We start from the raw sequence: 21,857 nt of genomic DNA on the forward strand, positions 1-21,857 counted from the left end.
CTCCTTGCTAACACTTATTAGTAAGGCTAAGATTTAGTCACTGGTATTTTTGGTAAAAGTCATGGACAAGTCACGGGCAATAAATAAAAATTCATGGCCCGTGACCTGTCCATGACTTTTACCCAAAATACCTGTGACTAAATATCTACTTTTGGGGCCTCGCTGCTCTGGGGTCCCCTGCTGGGGGTGGGTGGGGAGGAGGCCTGCTCCAGTGCTGGAGGTTGACTGCCTCCCAGCCACTGCTCCCAGGAACCGCTCTCAGGACAGCCTCCAGGCACCCCTGGGGCCACTGCGCCAGCTGCCCTGGGACCACTGCTTCTTGGGTGGTCCCCAGGGCACCCCCAGGACCACTGCTCAGATGCTCCCTGGGGCCACCCCCAGGACCACTGCTCAGGCAGTCCACAGGATCAGGCACACCAGCCGCTGCTTGGGCAGTCCCCAGAGCCAGCTGCCCACGGCCTCCTGAGCAGCAGCTGGTGCGGCAGGCCCCAGGTACCATCAAAACAGCTGGCCCTGGGTCACTCCAGCAGTGGCTGGTGCTGCTGGCCATGGGGCGCCCGAGCAGCTGGCCCTGAAGTCAGCCACACCAGCTGCTGCGGAAGTCACGGAGGTTGCAGAAAGTCATGGAATCTGTGACATCCATGACCTCTGTGAAACAATCACAGCCTTACTTATTAGACAGAAAAAGGGTTTTCCCAGGTTACAAAACATAAAATGGCTAGATAATACTTGCCACGAGTGGCTAGTAAAAATAATTTATGAATCTAGGCTTTAGAAAGGAAGTTTTAAGTTTGATTTTAAATGTTGCATGTAGAGTGGTTGCTGAATGTAAGGTCTAGACATCTAATTTGTTAGTAAACTGGTAAAAAAAAAAAAGATAAAACTAAGCTGAGAAAGATCAGTTGTTATGTGCTTGTCTGGATGTCCAGATGCAGATGAGGGGTAATATGGTTAACTATGATTTTACTTTTGTAACACAAATAAATGTCCATTCTCAAACACACAGTATAGATTTGCTTTCTTAGCTAGTAGAATAGTTTGATGTGTTGGTAGGGCAAGTTCCAAGGTTAGGGCCAAATTCAGACTTTAAAGAAAAATCACCCCCACAAGACAATTTTTCAAGACTTATGTAAAACTTGATCCTGCAAGGTCTGCCACTAACTTCAAGAGGAGCTGAGAGCACCTGGCACCTTGTAGTAATGAGCCCATATTGCAGATGCTGGCTTGATATTTTTTCCCCTTACCTTCAATGTAGTTCATGCTCATGAAATTTGCCAGGCTGGCAACCTTGCAGAACCAAACTTCCATCCGAATGTGGGTGTGCCCTCTCAGTTCTTGGCTTCTCCACTGAGACTATAGCAATAGTACCAGCTGGGATGATGGTTTTTGTGTTGTGCACACCTCTTCCCTGAGGGCTGGATGCAGACCACTAACCACACAGTAACAACTTTCAGGCAATATGACTTGGTCCAATTTGTGCTAGGGACCTAGAGGGGAATGGCCGTACCATTACAAGTTCCTTGCATAAGCTAGTTTGCTTACGTCAGGGTGTCCCAAACTGTTTTCATAGTAATATTTCTCTAAGAGGAATAAAAGTATTCTGATGTCTACCCACATGAACAATTTTTTAAAATGAAGTGCTGGACAATGGGTCTTACTGGAAAAAAAAGCTGTGGATTGGGAGTATTGTAACGCTCTGGATGAAGAAGGATGCTCACTTTTTCTCCTTTCTTGTTCATTTTAGCAGAAGACTCAGCAAACAAACCCATAAATATTCAGCTTGTAATATTCAGTACTGGGTCTGATTCTGGCAACTGCTAAAAAAAGAAAAAGAAAAAAGAAAAACCTCCTTTTTATTCAAAGAACTGAGAGGGAGGTTGAATTCAAACCCCTCCTACTCCTGTTCACTTCTATTTTGAATATTATTTATTTGTATTACCATAGCAGCCAAGGAGCCTTAGTCTTGGACAAGAACCGCATTGTGCTTGAAGCCCAGACCACTGAGTTCAATGGGACAAGGCACTGGAATACTTTTAAGCATCTGGGCCCTGATGTCTTCAACAGGGATTCGGTGAGTGGGGCTTCTCCACCAGGAATATTATAGTTCTCTAAGTATGGATCCTCCTCAACATCAGGCAACTTGGGAACGTAGGCAATTATCCACTTTTCCAGGTAAAGTAAAGGTTACACATCAGAGGAGATGTAAGTTACCCTTCAACAAGTAGGCCTTTCCTGTCTATTGACATATAATATCAATAAGCAGTGGAAGAAGTCTTAGTCTTGTGGCTAAGGCATTGGCTGGGGCCTCAAAAAATAAGGGTTCAATTCTAACTTTGCTACAAGCTTTGTGTGGGGCCCTAAGCATGTCATTTCACTGTGATTCAGTACCCCAGTTATAAAATAAGAAGAGTAATATTTCCCTATGTCATAAATATAAAGGGAAGGGTAAACACCTTTAAAATCCCTCCTGGCCAGAGGAAAAACCCTTTCACTCGTAAAGGGTTAAGAAGCTAAAGGTTACCTCGCTGGCACCTGACCAAAATGACCAATGAGGAGACAAGATACTTTCAAAAGCTGGGAGGAGGGAGAGAAACAAAGGGTCTGTGTCTGTCTGTGTGATGCTTTTGCTGGGGACAGAACAGGAATGGAGTCTTAGAACTTAGTACGTAACCTAGCTAGGTATGTGTTAGATTATGATTTCTTTAAATGGCTGAGAAAATAGCTGTGCTGAATAGAATAAATATTCCTGTCTGTGTGTCTTTTTTGTAACTTAAGGTTTTGCTTAGAGGGATTCTCTATGTTTTGAATCTAATTACCCTGTAAGGTATTTACCATCCTGATTTTACAGAGGTGATTCTTTTTTACTTCTATTAAAAGTCTTCTTGTAAGAACACTGAATGCTTTTTCATTGTTCTTAAGATCCAAGGGTTTGGGTCTGTTGTCACCTATGCAAATTGGTGAGGATTTTTACCAAACCTTCCCCAGGAAGTGGGGTGCAAGGGTTGGGAGGTTTTTTTGGGGGAAAGACGTTTACAAACAACGTTTTCTCAGGAACCCAGATAAAGTTTGGTGGTGGCAGTGGAAGTCCAAGGGCAAAGGGTAAAATAGTTTGTACCTTGGGGAAGTTTTAACTTAAGCTGGTAAAAGTAAGCTTAAGAGGTTTTCATGCAGGTCCCCACATCTGTACCCTAGAGTTCAGAGTGGGGGAGGAACCTTGACATGGCCTTTCATCTTTAATGTGTAAGTTCTGTGTGGATATTCTGTCTGCTACCTTGTATTTTATTGAACTCACTTGTAGAGAATATTACAGAGCAGAGCATACCCTTGCATATATTATCCTGTAAGAAAGCACCTACCTCCTTCTTCCCTCCCACCAATATACTTTGCATGACCACAGTCCCAAATTGTGTGTATGCTTTTTTAAGCTATCAAAGAAAACAGGTCCTTGTGTCTGAAATAAGATTTTGTTTAAAACCTTTCTGAGTCAAATATTTTGATCCTGGCATTTTGATGTAGCATTTTACCACCAGCATCCACCTTTAACAGAGTTTATTTCCCTCTTTTGGTTCCATTCTTCAACCTGTTCACCGAGGAGATCTTTAAACATGACATTTATCACTTGTATTTGTTCAGTTAGTTCACTGCTCATCTCTGAGTTTCAGTGAAGATCAGTATTGACTGTACGTGAGAGACTTGTGACGGTTATTATTTTTGAATCTGTAACATTCAAATTAAGTGCAAAGTCTGGTGAAAATACACATTTTGTTCTCCCTTTCAACACCCGTCTGATAGGGAATCACACTCTTTGACCTTGACAAATTATTTTCTTCTCCTTTATATTTTCTGGCTGCAGTCTGGATAGAATTAAACTTTTGTAGAACTCTAGTGCTGATTTTGATGCTGTTGATCAAGCAACAGGACCAGATTCCTCTCTATATTGTTCAGACACTTGGATATTAAGAGTTCTAATTAGGCTTCTAGCCAGTGATGGCTGAGTTGTGTCTCCCTGCACCATGAGGGACTTTCATGTCTAATGAGAATAAATCTCTAAGCAGTTTTTCTACAAGTTCTTTCCAGATTTCACTCTTCAAGGCTTATATCAAGGCCAATAAATCACAGGTTCTTCCACCATGCTCTTTTCAAGTTTTTGCACTGTATTGCAAAATTACAAAACTTTTTTTCTGGAAGAAGCCTCTCCATTGCTTTTTAGAGATTTTCCATTTGCTCTGTAGAGTTTTCCATTTGTCAAGCCTTTACAGGGATTATAAAAAGCTACCTGAATTCAAAAAGAATAAATAGATAACTATCCCAATTTCCCTATGAAATATAGATGGAAGATACTATTGCATAGTTTGACAATGGGATATGATGTTTTGATATAATAGGTGGGCTAAAAATACCCAGTATTTAATGCCTGCAGGAATCAACTCATTTGAAGATTAACCTTCAAGAGTATCTACTTAAGAGAATGAAACAAAACTAGGAATAATTTTACTATTTCCAAATCCAGATAAAACTTCTGACAGGGTGAAGTACATTGTTATTGGGTTTTTCAATAATAAGATATTATCTGGCCCTAAATTCAGGTAATGAATATTGATAAATAATATATAATATGTTGATGAGCATGGTATCCAAATAGGTATATTTATGTTATTAAACTGTGGCTTTCTTTGAGATCCAAGATGGCAAATAATAGAGACAAGAGAGTCCCAACAAAAAGGATATTTGGTCTATGTGGTAGTCAAAAACTAAATGTAAGGTAGGCACTAAATGCTTAGCCAAGGAATTGACAAAGGAACACATTTTGAGGCCTTGTCAGAAAAACACGGGAGTTTTTTCAATATAACTTAAGGTGAGAATTTAAACCAATAAAGTTAAACTGGTATAACCCATGTTAGACATTCTTATTCCAATATAATAGGATCTTTTTTCAGGTTAATTTATATTGCTTAGGCAGGAGTTTAAGCTAAACTGAAAAATAAAAAAGCCATACTAAAATAAGAGTGTCCAAATAGGGAGTTATGCTTGTATACCTGTATAACTATATTGGTATAACTGGTAAAACTTTACTGTGTAGATAAGGCCTGAGAGGTACTGAACACCCACAACACCCACTGACTTTCATAGGAGGTGCAGAGGCTCTGCAGGTAGTGTTCAATACTCCGCAACATTGATCCCACCATAGGTAAGAGTTAATATAGAACATAAACTTAGCCTAGAAGTGAAGTGGGGAAGCCACAAGATAGCAGAATGCTTAGTACCAACAATTTGTAACAAAAGAAGACATTCTGAAGTAAAAATCCACAATTGTTACAGAAAATGTCCAATGAATTACACAAGTCAGACTGGTATGAAACATGTGCTACTCCTGGGGGAATTCTATGCCATTGCACAATGCAGAATTTTGCAGAAATTAATGTGTGTGCAGAATTTTCCTTTTTCCCCCACAGAAACGTGCTGCAGAGATGTTGGCCACCACTAGGGGCTGTTGAACCCGGCAGCGCCCAGTTCGCAAATAGAAGAAAAGGCCTGGGACAGAGGGAGGAAACTGGAGGGTTCCCAGCAGCTGCAATTCCAAGCGTACTCTGAAGGAAGGAGGTGGTGTGCAGGAAACTCCTTGCAAGCCCAGGACCCAGCATCAGGCTGTTTCTCCCTCTGGATCCCTGGGCTCGAGGAGGGTAGGGTCTGTGAGTGTCTGAGCGGGGGTGGGGATGGGACGGCTAGGCTCGGGGGGGGTGGGAGAAAGGGGAGACTCACACCCTCTCCCCCCTCAGAGCCCAGTCTGGGCCAAGGGGGCCCAATGGCTGGCCTCTGGGGGGTAGGGGTGTGAGTGTCTGGATGTGGGGGGGCAGGGGAATGGCTGGGCTCTTGGGGGTAGAGGTGTGAGTGTCTGGCCACCTGATGGGGCTCTGGGGAGGAGGAGCCAGAGAAACAGGAACTGGGTTGTCATAAGGGGTTTTTTAACTCTCTACTCCTGGGGGAATTTTCGTGCGTGTCTGTTTTGTTACAGACCTACTGGCTGACAGGTATTCTGAAATAAATTACCAGAATAATTGAAACTGGCATGATTATATAGTGTTATTTTGACAAATAACATTTGCAGAATTTTGCAGAATTTTAAAATATTGTGTGCAGAATTTTTAATTTTTTGGTGCAGAACTCCCTCAGGAGTAATGTGCAAAGTCTGGAGACAACCAAACGTGTTACCAGAATACAGGTGCATATACATGTGTGCCCATTTTTTGCTTGGGCTGTGGGGCAATATGTATGGTTCTGGAATACTTGGATATTTAGCTTTGCCATAATAAATGTAAGCTGTAATGTGACTTACTTGTTCAAGCCACTCCTGCTAAGGAAGAATAATTAGCCTAGTGGGCGTGTTTAGGGGCCATTGCTGGGTCATATCAGTAGCAAATGTGCAAACACACTCCCTCCCACTTCCGTTCACACTCAGTTTTAAAAAATTCTTAATCTCCTGGGTCACAAAGTGACATAACAGAGCCTGACCTTTACTTAGTCACTCTCTTTCCTGAAACTGAACAATTTACTGAACACAGTTGCCTAGATGCAGTCAGATAGGAAGGAAAAGAGGGCTATTTTGAACAAACAGACTTACACAATGCTATCAGTGAATGGAGGCATTGTCCTGGAGGGGTTAGGTTGTTTTTTTTTTGGCTCATCCTAAATGGCTTAATCACTAGGAATTTGAAAACATAACCAGCTCTATGTAGTGTGTCTGTACTATGACTGGTTTTCCTATGGTGGTTCCATTAAGAATGAGTTTGTCCAATAAACAATAAAGTGAAGCAGTCTTTTAATTGGATACTGTGGGCTTTTCCATTTTTCATTATACTTTGCTGCACAGTGCATCCTAGAGTAATCAAATTGCTTTTAGAGATAATGTATATATTTATATATATAAGCTGAGAGCTACTAAAATTTCATCTAGACAGCCTTATAGGTAGTGTTGGGGAGGAGCCAGAGGTCTTGACATATGTAGGTGGTACATGTAAGTACCAGACATAGGGAAAAGTAGGAGAGAGGTCTTGGAGGCCAAATTTAGGCTGCTAGATAAGAGATTAAAGTTCAGGACTTCCACGATAGCATTTCTGAAATGCTTCCAGTTCCATGTGCAGGGCTAGTAAGACACACAGAACTGCAGTGTTTCAACGTGTGGACGAGACAACAGTGTAGGGATTTAGGTTTATTAGGAACTGGGGCATCTTCTGATGAAGGACTGGCCCATATGGGAGTCACAATGGAACATAAAATCAAAAAGGTTGCAGAAGGTTTTTTAAACAAAGGGCTGGGGGAAAGCCAAAAAGGTGTGGAGGAGCACATGGTTCAGGGAGAGAAGTCTGTTAGGAATGAATTTACTAAAGAGAGAACTCTATATCCTAGTAAAGAGGACAGAAAAAAACTTGGTAAAGTACAGGTAGGAGCTAGTGAGGAACAGTCAAACAAACTGAAGTCCCATTTAAAAATAACACATGAAGGCAAACAACTGAATATTGACCAAAATGTACCTGTGCTTATATACAAATGCTAGAAGTCTAAATACTACTCGAGGTGAACTAGACTGCCTGGCACTAAATGAGGATATTGATATAATAGGCATCACAGAAACTTGGTGGAATGAGGATAATCAATGGGGGGCAGTAATACCAGGGTATAAAATATTATTGGAATGAGAGAGTAGGTCACCCTGGTGGGAGTGACACTATATATAAAAGGAAGCATATAGTCAAAATCAGGAAAAAAATCTTAAATGAAACAAAGTGTACCATAGGATTGCTATGGGTATGTCTACACTACGGAATAAGGTCGAATTTATAGAAGTCGTTTTTTTAGAAATCGGTTTTATATATTCGAGTGTGTGTGTCCCCACAGAAAATGCTCTAAGTGCATTAAGTGCATTAACTCGGCGGAGTGCTTCCACAGTACCGAGGCTAGAGTCGACTTCCGGAGCATTGCACTGTGGATAGCTATCCCACAGTTCCCGCAGTCTCCGCTGCCCATTGGAATTCTGGGTTGAGATCCCAATGCCTGATGGGGCTAAAACATTGTCGCGGGTGGTTCTGGGTACATATCGTCAGGCCCCCGTTCCCTCCCTCCCTCCCTCCCTCCGTGAAAGCAAGGGCAGACAATCGTTTCGCGCCTTTTTTCCTGAGTTACCTGTGCAGACACCATACCACAGCAAGCATGGAGCCCGCTCAGGTAACCATCACCCTATGTCTCCTGGGTGCTGTCAGACGCGGTACGGCTTTGCTACACAGTAGCAGCAACCCCTTGCCTTCTGGCAGCAGACGGTGCAGTACGACTGGTAGCCGTCCTCGTCGTGTCCGAGGTGCTCCTGGCCACGTCGGCTGGGAGCGCCTGGGCAGACATGGGCACAGGGACTAAGTGGAGTGACTGGAGTGACTTGACCAGGTCATTCTCTTTAGTCCTGCAGTCAGTCCTATTGAACCGTCTTATGGCGAGCAGGCAGGCGATACGGATTGCTAGCAGTCGTACTGTACCATCTTCTGCCGGGCAGGCAAGAGATGAGGATTGCTAGCAGTCGTATTGTACCATCTTCTGCCAGGCAAGCAAGAGATGAGGATGGCTAGCAGTCGTACTGTACCATCTTCTGCCGAGCAGCCATGAGATGTGGATGGCATGCAGTCCTTCTGCACCGTCTGATGCCAGCCAAAGATGTAAAAGATAGATGGAGTGGATCAAAACAAGAAATAGACCAGATTTGTTTTGTACTCATTTGCCTCCTCCCCTGTCTAGGGGACTCATTCCTCTAGGTCACACTGCAGTCACTCACAGAGAAGGTGCAGCGAGGTAAATCTAGCCATGTATCAATCAGAGGCCAGGCTAACCTCCTTGTTCCAATAAGAACAATAACTTAGGTGCACCATTTCTTATTGGAACCCTCCGTGAAGTCCTGCCTGAAATACTCCTTGATGTAAAGACACCCCCTTTGTTGATTTTAGCTCCCTGAAGCCAACCCTGTAAGCCGTGTCGTCAGTCGCCCCTCCCTCCATCAGAGCAACGGCAGACAATCGTTCCGCGCCTTTTTTCTGTGCGGACGCCATACCAAGGCAAGCATGGAGGCCGCTCAGCTCGCTTGGGCAATTAGGAGCACATTAAACACCACACGCATTATCCAGCAGTATATGCAGCACCAGAACCGGGCAAAGCGATACCGGGCGAGGAGGCGACGTCAGCGCGGTCACGTGAGTGATCAGGACATGGACACAGATTTCTCTGAAAGCATGGGCCCTGCCAATGCATGCATCATGGTGCTAATGGGGCAGGTTCATGCTGTGGAACGCCGATTCTGGGCTTGGGAAACAAGCACAGACTGGTGGGACCACATAGTGTTGCAGGTCTGGGACGATTCCCAGTGGCTGCGAAACTTTCGCATGCATAAGGGCACTTTCATGGAACTTTGTGACTTGCTTTCCCCTGCCCTGAGGCGCATGAATACCAAGATGAGAGCAGCCCTCACAGTTGAGAAGCGAGTGGCGATAGCCCTGTGGAAGCTTGCAACGCCAGACAGCTACCGGTCAGTTGGGAATCAATTTGGAGTGGGCAAATCTACTGTGGGGGCTGCTGTGATGCAAGTAGCCCACGCAATCAAAGATCTGCTGATATCAAGGGTAGTGACCCTGGGAAATGTGCAGGTCATAGTGGATGGCTTTGCTGCAATGGGATTCCCTAACTGTGGTGGGGCCATAGACTGAACCCATATCCCTATCTTGGCACCGGAGCACCAAGCCGCCGAGTACATAAACCGCAAGGGGTACTTTTCGATAGTGCTGCAAGCTCTGGTGGATCACAAGGGACGGTTCACCAACTTCAACGTGGGATGACCGGGAAAGGTACATGACGCTTGCATCTTCAGGAACTCTGGTCTGTTTCAAAAGCTGCAGAAAGGAACTTTATTCCCAGACCAGAAAATAACTGTTGGGGATGTTGAAATGCCTATATGTATCCTTGGGGACCCAGCCTACCCCTTAATGCCATGGCTCATGAAGCCATACACAGGCACCCTGGACAGTAGTCAGGAGCTGTTCAACTACAGGCTGAGCAAGTGCAGAATGGTGGCAGAATGTGCATTTGGATGTTTAAAGGCGCGCTGGCGCAGTTTACTGACTCGCTTAGACCTCAGCGAAACCAATATTCCCACCGTTATTACTGCTTGCTGTGTGCTCCACAATATCTGTGAGAGTAAGGGGGAGACGTTTATGGCGGGGTGGGAGGTTGAGGCAAATCGCCTGGCTGCTGGTTACGTGCAGCCAGACACCAGAGTGGTTAGAAGAGCACAGGAGGGCGCGGTATGCATCAGAGAAGCTTTGAAAACCAGTTTCATGACTGGCCAGGCTACGGTGTGAAAGTTCTCTTTGTTTCTCCTTGATGAAACCCCCCCGCCCCTTGGTTCACTCTACTTCCCTGTAAGCTAACCACCCGCCACTCCTCCCTTCAATCACCGCTTGCAGAGGCAATAAAGTCATTGTTGCTTCACATTCATGCATTCTTTATTCATTCATCACACAAATAGGGGGATGACTACCGAGGTAGCCCAGGAGGGGTGGTGGAGGAGGGAAGGAAAATGCCACACAGCACTTTAAGCACAGCACTTTAAAAGTTTACAACTTTAAAATTTATTGAATGACAGCCTTCTTTTTTTTGGGCAATCCTCTGTGGTGGAGTGGCTGGTTGGCTGGAGGCCCCCCCACCGCGTTTTTGGCGTCTGGGTGTGGAGGCTGTGCAACTTGGGGAGGAGGGCGGTTGGTTACAGAGGGGCTGCAGTGGCAGTCTGTGCTCCCGCTGCCTTTGCTGCAGCTCAACCATACACTGGAGCATACTGGTTTGGTCCTCCAGCAGCCTCAGCATTGAATCCTGCCTCCTCTCATCACACTGCCGCCACATTTGAGCTTCAGCCCTGTCTTCAGCCCGCCACTTACTCTCTTCAGCCCGCCACTTACTCTCTTCAGCCCGCCACCTCTCCTCCCGGTCATTTTGTGCTTTCCTGCACTCTGACATTATTTGCCTCCACGCATTCGTCTGTGCTCTGACAGTGTGGGAAGGCAGCATGAGCTCGGAGAACATTTCATCATGAGTGCGTTTTTTTTTCTTTCTAAGCTTCACTAGCCTCTGGGAAGGAGAAGATCCTGTGATCATTGAAACACATGCAGCTGGTGGAGAAAAAAAAAGGGACAGCGGTATTTAAAAAGACACATTTTATAAAACAGTGGCTACACTCTTTCAGGGTAAACCTTGCTGTTAACATTACATACATAGCACATGTGTTTTTGTTATAAGGTCGCATTTTGCCTCCCCCCACCATGTGGCTACCCCCTCAACCCTCCCACCTCCCCGTGGCTAACAGCGGGGAACATTTCTGTTTAGCCACAGGCAAACAGCCCAGCAGGAATGGGCTCCTCTGAGTGTCCCCTGAAGAAAAGCACTCTATTTCAACCAGGTGACCATGAATTATATCTCACTCTCCTGAGGATAACACAGAGAGATAAAAAACGGATGTTGTTTGAATGCCAGCAAACATACACTGCAATGCTTTGTTCTACAATGATTCCCGAGTACGTGTTACTGGCCTGGAGCGGTAAACTGTCCTACCATGAAGGATGCAATAAGGCTGCCCTCCCCAGAAACCTTTTGCAAAGGCTTTGAGAGTACATCCAGGAGAACCGCGAATGCCAGGGCATAGTAATCCTTTCACATGCTTGCTTTTAAACCATGTATAGTATTTTAAAAGGTACACTCACCAGAGGTCCCTTCTCCGCCTGCTGGGTCCAGGAGGCAGCCTTGGGTGGGTTCGGGGGGTACTGGCTCCAGGTCCTGGGTGAGAAACAGTTCCTGGCTGTCGGGAAAACCGGTTTCTCTGCTTGCTTGCTGTGAGCTATCTACAACCTCCTCCTCATCATCATCTTCTTCATCCCCAAAACCTGCTTCCATATTGCCTCCATCTCCATTGAAGGAGTCAAAGCACACGATTGGGGTAGTGGTGGATGAACCCCCTAAAATGGCATGCAGCTCATCATAGAAGCGGCATGTTTGGGGCTCTGGCCCGGAGCGGCCGTTCGCCTCTCTGGTTTTCTGGTAGGCTTGCCTCAGCTCCTTCAGTTTCACATGGCACTTCTTCGGGTCCCTGTTATGGCCTCTGTCCTTCATGCACTGGGAGATTTTCACAAAGGTTTTGGCATTTCGAAAACTGGAACGGAGTTCTGATAGCACAGATTCCTCTCCCCAAACAGCGATCAGATCGCGTACCTCCCATTCGGTCCATGCTGGAGCTCTTTTGCGATTCTGGGACTCCATCATGGTCACCTCTGCTGATGAGCTCTGCATGGTCACCTGCAGCTTGCCACACTGGCCAAACAGGAAATGAGATTCAAAAGTTCCCGGTTCTTTTCCTGTCTACCTGGCCAGTGCATCTGAGTTGAGAGTGCTGTCCAGAGCGGTCACAATGGAGCACTCTGGGATAGCTCCCGGAGGCCAATACCGTCGAATTGTGTCCACAGTACCCCAAATTCGAGCCAACAAGGCCGATTTAAGCGCTAATCCACTTGTCAGGGGTGGAGTAAGGAAATCGATTTTAAGAGCCCTTTAAGTCGAAATAAAGGGCTTCATTGTGTGGACGGGTGCAGGTTTACATCGATTTAATGCTGCTAAATTCAACCTAAAGTCCTAGTGTAGACCAGGGCTATGGTTAGAAATGCCATGTGTGAATAAAAAGAGTACAGCAATAGGATTATATTACTGACCACCTCACCAGGAAATGCTGAGGGAGGTTAGAGAGGCTACAAAAGTAGAAAGTCCAATAATCAGAAGTGATTTCCACTATCCTCATATTGACCGGGTAAATGTCACTTCAGGGTGTGATGGCGAGATAACATTTCTAGACACCATAAATGACTGCCTCTTGGAGCAGCTAGTCCTGCAATCCACAAGGGGAGAGGCAATTCTTGATTTAGTCCTAAATGGAGTACAGGATCTGATCCAAGAGGTAACCATAGCCGAACTGCTCCGTAACAGAGTCCATAATGTAATTAAATTCAAAATCCTTCTGGGGGGATTAATACCAAAAAACCCCACCACAGTAACATTTAACTTTAAAAAGGGGAACTACTCAAAAATGAGGCTGTTTGTTAGGTGGAAATTAACAGGAGCTGTCACAAGAGTTAAATGCCCACAAGCAGCCTAGGAGCCATTTAAAAACTCCATAATAGAGTCTGAGACTAAATGTATACTCCAAATCAGAAAAGACAAGAGGAAGACCAAAAAAATGCCCCCATGGGTAAACAGTAGAGTAATGGAGGCCATGAGAGGCAAAAAACCCTCATCCTTTAAAATCTGGAAGTCAAAACCTAGTGAGGATAATAGGAAAGAGCACAAATTTTGGCAGATTAAGTGTAAAAATATAATAAGGCCAGCCAAGAAAGAATTTGAGAAGCAACTTGCTAGAGATGCAAAAACTAACAGTAAGAATTTTTTTAAGCACATCAGAAGCAGGAAGCCTGCCAAGCAATGACAAAGGTGCTAAAGGAGCACTCAAGGAAGACAAGGTCATTGCAGAGAAGCTAAATGAATTCTATGCATCAGTCTTCACCTCAGAGGATGTGGGAGATGCCCACATCACAGCTATTCTTTTTGGATGACAATTCCGAAATACTGCTTCACACTGATGTGTCAATAGAAGATGTTTTAGAACAAACTGATATATCAAACAGTAATAAGTCACCAGGACCAGATGGTATTCACCCAAGAGTTCTGAAGGAACTCAAATAGGAAATTGCAGAAGGAAAGGTTACTCACCCTTGTGCAGTAAATGTATTTCTTCAAGATGTATGTCCCTGTGAGTGATCCACTTCAAGTGTGCATATGCCCCAAGTGCCCTCAATCAGAGATTTTCATTAGCAACATCCATTCGGCTCACACATGCACTCTAAACATCCTCATGTCCCGTGCTGAAGCTCTATAGGGCTGGGTGGGTGAACTGCCCCCGGTTTCTTTACTACTGCGAAGTCCCACCAAGAAACTCTGAAGCAGAGGTGAAGGAGGGCGGGTAGTGGAGCAGCCATAGGGACACACATCTTGAAGAACTACAATTACTGCAAAGGGTGAGTAACCTCTCTTTCTTCTTCTTCAAGTAGTGTTGCTTTGGGTGCTCCACTTCAGTGACTATCCCTGGGAGGAGGGAGCTTCAGAACAGAGACCAGTAGAGAAGTCAGAACTGCACTGCCCACTGCCATGTCAGATCTACAGGCATGGACCAAGGCATAGTGTTTGGAGAAGGTATGTACTGAAGACCCATAGCAGTCATGCAGATTTCAGATACTGGAAAGTCCTTCAGTAAGGTCACAGATGTTGACTGCAACCTAGTAGAGTGGGGCTTAGTCTACACTACAAAGTTAGGTCGACACATACTGTGTTAGGTTGAGTTAATAATGTGTCTACACTACTGAGTCCCTTCCGCCAATCTAAAGGGCTTGTAAAGTCGACTTCTGTATTCCACCTCCGCGAGAGGCGTAGTGGTTCAGTTGACGTCCACACATCAACATGGGGATAGTGTAGACACTGCGCTGTGTAATTTGAATGAATTGGTCTTCAGGAGGTGTCCCCCAGTGCTCTGCTGTGACCGCTCTGGAGAGCACTTTCAACTCCACTGCACTTCAGCCAGGTACACAGGAAACAGCCGCCCCCCTGTTAAAGCCGCGGGAACATTTGAATTTTCATTTCCTGTTTTATCGGCACGGAGAGCTCGTCAGCACAGCTGACAATGGATGCTCAAGGCCGCAAACATGCTCCAGCATGGAGCACACAGGAGGTAGTGGATCTTATTTCTGTTTGGGGAGAAGAGTCTGTGCAGGCAGAACTCTGAACCAGCAGAAGAAACACTAACATCTTTGCCAAGATTGCGTGGGGCATGGGGGAGAAGGGCTACACCGGGGGGCACAGCAGTGCCACGTGAAAAAAGAGTTTTGACAAGCTTACCAGAAGACAAGGGAGGTGAACAGTCGCTCTGGTTCTGAGCCACAGACATGCCGCTTCTATGAGGAGCTGCATGCAATTCTAGGCGGCAACCCCACCACTACCCCAAAATGCTCCGTGGATACCTCCCAGGAGCCCCAGGAGACCTCGGGCAACAACTAGAAGGACATTGTTGACGATGAACAGGGGGAGGAGGAGAATGCATGGCAGGCAAATGGAGGATCCATTTTCCCCGACAGCCAAGAACTTTTAAAAACTCTGGAGCCCATCCCCTCACAGGACCAATTTTCGGCTGAGTGTGATGCCGGGGAAGGCACCTCTGGTGAGTACACATTTTCAATCAGACTGTAGGGGTTACATGCTATTATTTTTAATGTTGAATTTGAATTAAAAAATTGGGATAGACGTTATCGGCGGCCACTCCAGGTACACAGAGGGTGCTCTCTGGAAAAGACTGTTTGTGTGCCTGGGGATGGCCCAGGAATCCTCCCTTGAGATCTCTAGGAAGCTTTCGTTGAGGTACTCTGCAATCCTTTGCAGAAGGTTTCTGGGAAGAGCTGCCTTATTTCTTCCACCACGAAAGGACACTTTTCCATGCCACTCCAGTATTAACTCTGCTGGCATCATTGTGGCACACAGCATTGCAGCATAAGGACCAGGTCTGTACCCAGACACTTGCAGCATCTGCTCCCTTTCTGCCTCTGTCACCCTCAGGAGAGCGGTATCGCATATGGTCACCTAGGGGAAATGGGAAGGTTTTAAATGCTAGCCCTTAAACTGCAAGCAATTTGATAAGTAATCTGCCCCTGTTAGGTGAATTCTGGTCAAACAACCACACTTTCCTGAGCGTGCCCTGGTTGTGCTTGGAAGGGATCACTGCGTATTGCAGGGGTGGGAGGCACGACGCTGTTCATCTCCCTGTTCATCTCCCTTCCACCCCAACCCGGTGCCACTTTTGTAACAATCAAACTATTTGTGGGTCTTTACGCTGGTGCCTGTCTTCAAGCACCATCCAGGTTGCTATGGGAAAGGGGGTTGTGCTGAGGTTGCAACCAGTGATCCCAAGGATGTCTTAACAAAAGCTACAGCACAAAACCTCTCGCCCAGGCCTCGTGGCCTGATTCACCAGGGCTGTAGCAGCAAACCAACTCTTGCAGTAACCAGCAGTTCTGCTTAAGTTGTGGCTTGCAGGGAAGTGCACTGAGGGTTTTTTCTTTTATAAAAAGATTTAACCTTGCACCAGAAACAATGTATGCACTGTCAATATTACCCTTGTGCTTTGTATTCTTTGCAGCTGAAACCTTGTCCGTAGGCACATCCTCCATGCTGAAACAGAGAGTTTCCCAGATTAGAAGGTGGAAAAGAAGACTTGGGAGGACATGTTCAATGAGTTAATGCGTGCCTCCGAGAGTGACAAGATGGAGCTCAGTGCATGGAGGATTGTGCTGTCAGAGAGCCTACACAATGACTGCGAGGACAGAATAGCATGCAGGGAACACATGCGTGACACACAGGACAAGATGGTACAGATTATGAGGGAGCAAACCGGTTGAGGTTCAAGAAAGGGAGCTGGACACTACAGTCCCTCTGCAGCCTGTGCTGAACCTGCTGCCATTGTTGCCAAGTTCCACATCCTCCTCTCTCAGACGTCCTAGGATATGGGGGCGGAAAGTCCAGTATCCCTTGCACTCAACTCCAGGGGAGGGTGCAAGGACGAGAAGGTGCCCATTCCCACACTTCTGATTGTTACTGCAGTGCAATTGTAAGCAAGCTGTCCTTGTTCCTCCTCCCCCCCCCAGTGTTATCAGCCCTTCTGCCCCAGGTTGTCTTACTTTTCTTTGCTGTTTCTCAAAGTTTGTGAGCATAATAAAAATCAATGGATTGAGGAGAAAAGGCTCTTTATTCATTCAGCACACTGTGGTTAGCGGGGGTGTAATTTACAGGGGAGTACATGCAATGAAGGGGACAGCTAGGTAAGGAACAACACACGTAAGTGTCACATTACTGTGGGTCATTGATTAAACTAGTTTTCAAAGCCTCACGGAGACGCAGTGCACCTCGATGTGATCTTCTTACTGCCCTGGTGTCTGGCTGCTCAAAACTGGCTGCCAGGTGATCTGCCTTCACCCCCCACACTGCCAGAAACTTTTCTCCCTTTGTTTCATGGATATTATGGAGCACACAGCACGCAGCAACAATAATAGGGATATTGCTTTCACTGAGGTCTAATCTAGTAAGCAAACTACGCCAGTGGGCTTTTAAACATCCAAAGGCACATTCTACCACCATTCTGCCTTGTTCAACCTATGGTTGAACCACTCCTTACTGCTGTCCAGGCTGCCTCTGTACAGCTTCATGAGCCATGGGAGCAAGGGGTAAGCTGGATCTCTCAGGATCACAATTGGCATTTCATCATCACCCAGGGTTATTTTGCAGTCTGGAAAGAAATTTCCTTCTTGCAGCTTTCTGAACAAACAAGAGTTTCTAAAGATGCGTGCATCATGCACCTTTCCTGACCATCCTATGCTGATGTTGGTGAAATGGCTCCTGTGATCCACCAGCACTTGCAACACCATTAAGAAGTACCCCTTTCAATTTATGTACTCTTTGGCAAGGTGGTCTGCTGCCGAATTAGGGATATGCATTCTGTCTGTCACCCCACCGCAGTTAGGGAACCCCATCATGGCAAAAGCATCCACTATGTCCTGTACATTTCACAGAGTCACTACCCTTCTGAGCAGAAGTCTATTGATTGCCCTGGCAACTTGGATCACAGCAGACCCCATGAAAGATTTACTGACTCTAAATTGATTCCACACTGACCAGTAGCAGTCTGGTGTTGCAAGCTTCCACAGAGCTATCACCACTCATTTCTCAACTGCCAGAGCAACTCTCTTTTTAGTATCGCTGTGCTTCAGGGCTGGGGAAAGCTCTTCACACAGTTCCATGAAAATGGCCTTGCACATTTGAAAGTTCTGCAGTGACTGCTCATCATCCCATAGCTGCATAACTGTGCATCCCACCAGTCAGTGCTTGTTTCCCGGGTCCAGAAGAGGCACTCCACCATGTCAAGGTGATACACAACTGTTGTCCACATCTGTGAATTGCTCTGCTGCATGGCTTCCAGCAGGACTGCTTGCATGGCACCACATTTTCCATATGGCAGCTCCTGCTTCAACTGAGCAAATAAGCAGGATAAGGCATGAGGTGTTTGTAATGCTCACAACTACTGTGTACAGCTGAGCAGGGTCCATGCTTGCTGTGCTATGGCATGTGTACAGGTAACCCAGGCTTAGGGAAAAGGGCACAAAAAAGGCTTGGTTTGTTTGCTGTTGATTTCAGGGATGGAGGGAAGGAGGAAGGCTAATGCCATGTTCCCATAACCACCCGTGCAAATGTTTTGGTCCCATGGGGCATTGCAAGCCCAACCCAACATTCCACTCACCTCCATGCACTGTGGGATAGCTACCCAGAGTGCCTCGCTCCGTGAGTCGATGCAAGCCTTGCTAGTGAGGATGAGCTCTGCTGACACAATGTGCATAGTGGGGACATGCAGAATTGACTTGCTTAAATCGGAGGCTCAAAGTCAACTTAAATAAAATCGACTTAATTTTGTATTGTAGACATACCCTGGGCCAGAACCCTAGCAGGATATTGGGGGCATTGGCAACCTCATAGTAAGCAATAATACATTCCAAAATTCACCTTGATTGTCTCCAGGTGGAAGTGGTGGAACTCTTTGATCTGTCTGCAATGGATACAAATAGTCTAGGAGACTTCTGAAATAATTTGGTCCTATCAAGTTAGAAAGTCAATGCTCTTCTGACATCTAAGGTAGGGAAAGAAGCTTCCTGACCCAAGTTATGTGGTTTTGGAGAAAAAGGGCAGTAAACACATGGTCTGAGTCAGATGAAACTCAGATGATACCTTAGGAAGGAATTTGGGATGTGGATGTAGAAACTTTATCCTTGAAAAATACTGCAAAGGGAGGACCCACCATCAAGGTCCTGATTTTCCCCAACTCTTTAAGCTGATGTAATGGCTAAAAAAATGTCTTCATGGATAAATATAATAATGAGCAGATCACTAAGGTTCAAAAGGAGGCCCTCTGAGAGCTCTGAGAACTAGTTTAAGATTCCAGACTGAAGTGGGGGCTTTTACTTGAAGGAAGAGGTTCCCCAGTCCTTTAATTAACTTCACACTTGTGCGGTGAAGGAATACTGAGAATCCTTCCACTGGAGAATGGAAGGCTGATGAACTTGATAAGCCTGTTTTCTGCTGTTGTATCAGGTAATCCAGCATAAGTGTCAGCAAGGCAGAATCAGGTGCAATTTGCCAGTATTCACACCAACAGCCAAATCTTTTCCACTTCTGAAGGTAGAACATGGGTAGACTCCTTCGTGCTATAGCTCTACTAAACAGGTGTACTGTAATCAATGAGCCATGCTTTGAGGCAGAGAATCTTTAGTCTGGGATGAAGCACTCAGCCCGCATCTTGAGAGAGAAGATGAGGGAAGGATGGAAGATTGATCGCTGGACAAAGACAATCAAAACAAATAAGATACCATGCTTGTCTTAGCCACATAGGGACTATAAGGATAACCTTGTCCTTGTCCTGCCTGATCTTGTTCATCACTTCTAGAATTAAAGGTTTGGAGGGGAAATACATAATACAGCTCCTTCATCTAAGGAAGGAGAAAGCCTCTCCCAAGGATTGAAGGCCTACGCATTCCCTTGAACAGATGAGGCAACACTTTTTGTTTGTGGCTGAGGCAAAAAGATCCACCTCTGGACATTCCCACATTCAAAATATGTCTTCTAGGATCTATGGGTCCAGTGCCATTTGTAGTCTTGGGCGAAGCATCTGCTGAGACCATCAGCTGTGGTGTTTTGTACTCCAGGAAGGTACAGTGTCAAAATGTGAATACGATGGGTTGTGCACCAATTCCATAACTTTTATTGCTTCAACATACAGAGAGAGGGATCTCGCTCCACCCTGCCAGTTGATATGAAACATGCAGGCCACATTGTCCATCAAGTTCTTGATAGACTTCCCTCTGATGAGAGGTAGAAAGTAGAGACAGGCATTTCTGACTACCTTAGTTCCAGCAGGTTGATGTGAAGACTGGTCTCCTGAAGTGACCATCTGTGTTGGACTACATGAAGACCGAAATGCACCCCTTCTCCCATCCAAGCAGCAATACATCTGTCCCAATGTTATGGTAATCCTTTCATCAGTCTAGGGAATCTTTCACCTGACACAAAACAGAAACTTATTTGTCAAAGCTGTGTCCATTTTGTGAATAGACTGTTCTGAGCTATGCTTGAAAGCAGCAAAGGCATAATCTTGCATGATTATGATTATGATGAAAGTGCAAGCTGCCATGTGACCCAGGTGCTGCAAACAGAACCTCACTGAGGTTTGAGAGCTTGCTTAAATAGTCTTGATGAAGTTTAATAAGGTTACGAATCTCTCCATAACAAGATAGGCCCTAGTAGTTAGTGAATCCAAAGACACCCCTATGAAGTAAATTTTCTGCATGTGGGTCAATGCAGACTTGTTGAAACTGAGCAGGAGGCCTAACTGCAGACAGTAATAGGGCCCTCTAGATGGCTGACAGCACTTCCTTATAAGACTGACCCTTGAACAGCCAGTTGTTGAGGTATGTAAACATGACAATTGCCTCTCAGTGAAGGGGAGCAGCCACCACTGCCAGAACTTTTGAGAACACTCTTGGAGTTGGGGAGGGTATCACAATATGGAAATAAGAAAAGGAGTACTTGTGGCACCTTAGAGACTAACCAATTTATTTGAGCATGAGCTTTCGTGAGCTACAGCTCACTTCATCAGATGTTTACCGTGGAAACTGCAGCAGACTTTATATACACACAGAGAATATGAAACAATACCTCCTCCCACCCCACTGTCCTGCTGGTAATAGCTTATCTAAAGTGATCAACAGGTGGGCCATTTCCAGCACAAATCCAGGTTTTCTCACCCTCCACCCCCCACACAAATTCACTCTCCTGCTGGTGCTAGCCCATCCCATTACCAGCAGGACAGTGGGGTGGGAGGAGGTATTGTTTCATATTCTCTGTGTGTATATAAAGTCTGCTGCAGTTTCCACGGTAAACATCTGATGAAGTGAGCTGTAGCTCACGAAAGCTCATGCTCAAATAAATTGGTTAGTCTCTAAGGTGCCACAAGTACTCCTTTTCTTTTTGCGAATACAGACTAACACGGCTGTTCCTCTGAAATATGGAAATAGGCATCTTGGAGGTTGAGGGCTAAAAAATAATCCCCTTGGTCCAATGAAGGAATTATCACTGCCTGAGTCACTATCCTGAAATTTTGGGGCTTCACAAATTTGTTTAGGAGCTTTAGATCTAAAATCGGTCTCCACCCTCTGTTTTTCTTGGGTTGAGAAAGTACCTCAAGAACCCCTTTCCCCCCTTGTAGAGCTGGGACAAGCTCTAGCACTCCTAATCCAGTTTGTCTCCTGTCTTAGTAGGAGCTCATGAGAGGGGTCCCTGAAGAGGGGGAAGAAGGGTGGGAAAGAGGGGGGATGTGAAGTAGATGACATAGCCCAGTGTAACAATCTCCAAAATTCATTTGCCTGTGGTAACGTGCTCTCATGCATGCCATAAATCAGAGAGCTAGCTTCCAAATGGCGGGAGAAGGCAAACAGTTGTAGCTGGCAGGCTAAAAAGCATGGGAGGCTTCAAACTCTTAACCAGTCTGTCAAAACTGATGCTTGGAAGATGAAACTGTGTACCTGAACCAGATAATTTTGTGTTTCCCTTCCTCTGGAACCTGTGCTTCTTTCTGGGGTTCTGTAGGTCTCTGGAAC

The 21,857-nt window shown here is 45.6% G+C and overlaps 1 protein-coding gene and 1 long non-coding RNA gene across 2 annotated transcripts in view; both read right to left on the bottom strand.

The window, feature by feature from the left end:
• Positions 1-10,517: 10,517 nt before the first annotated feature.
• LOC125630275 (uncharacterized) lies at positions 10,518-12,517 on the bottom strand. The gene is made up of 2 exons (XM_048835975.2): positions 11,781-12,517; positions 10,518-11,192 (listed from the first exon to the last, which is right to left on the bottom strand). The coding sequence occupies exons 1-2, from the start codon at positions 12,361-12,363 to the stop codon at positions 10,636-10,638; spliced, it is 1,140 nt and encodes a 379-aa protein (XP_048691932.2). The 5' UTR covers positions 12,364-12,517; the 3' UTR covers positions 10,518-10,635.
• Positions 12,518-15,340: 2,823 nt separating this feature from the next.
• Positions 15,341-21,857, bottom strand: part of LOC142070608 (uncharacterized) — a 35,206-nt gene continuing 28,689 nt past the window's right edge. The window contains exons 2-3 of the long non-coding RNA XR_012666491.1: positions 16,277-16,332; positions 15,341-15,744 (exon numbers count right to left, since the gene is read on the bottom strand). This is a non-coding gene — a long non-coding RNA (uncharacterized LOC142070608). The remainder of the gene's footprint in view (positions 15,745-16,276; positions 16,333-21,857) is intronic.

The sequence above is a fragment of the Caretta caretta genome, chromosome 1 (assembly GCF_965140235.1).
Source record: "Caretta caretta isolate rCarCar2 chromosome 1, rCarCar1.hap1, whole genome shotgun sequence".
NCBI lineage: Eukaryota > Metazoa > Chordata > Testudines > Cheloniidae > Caretta > Caretta caretta.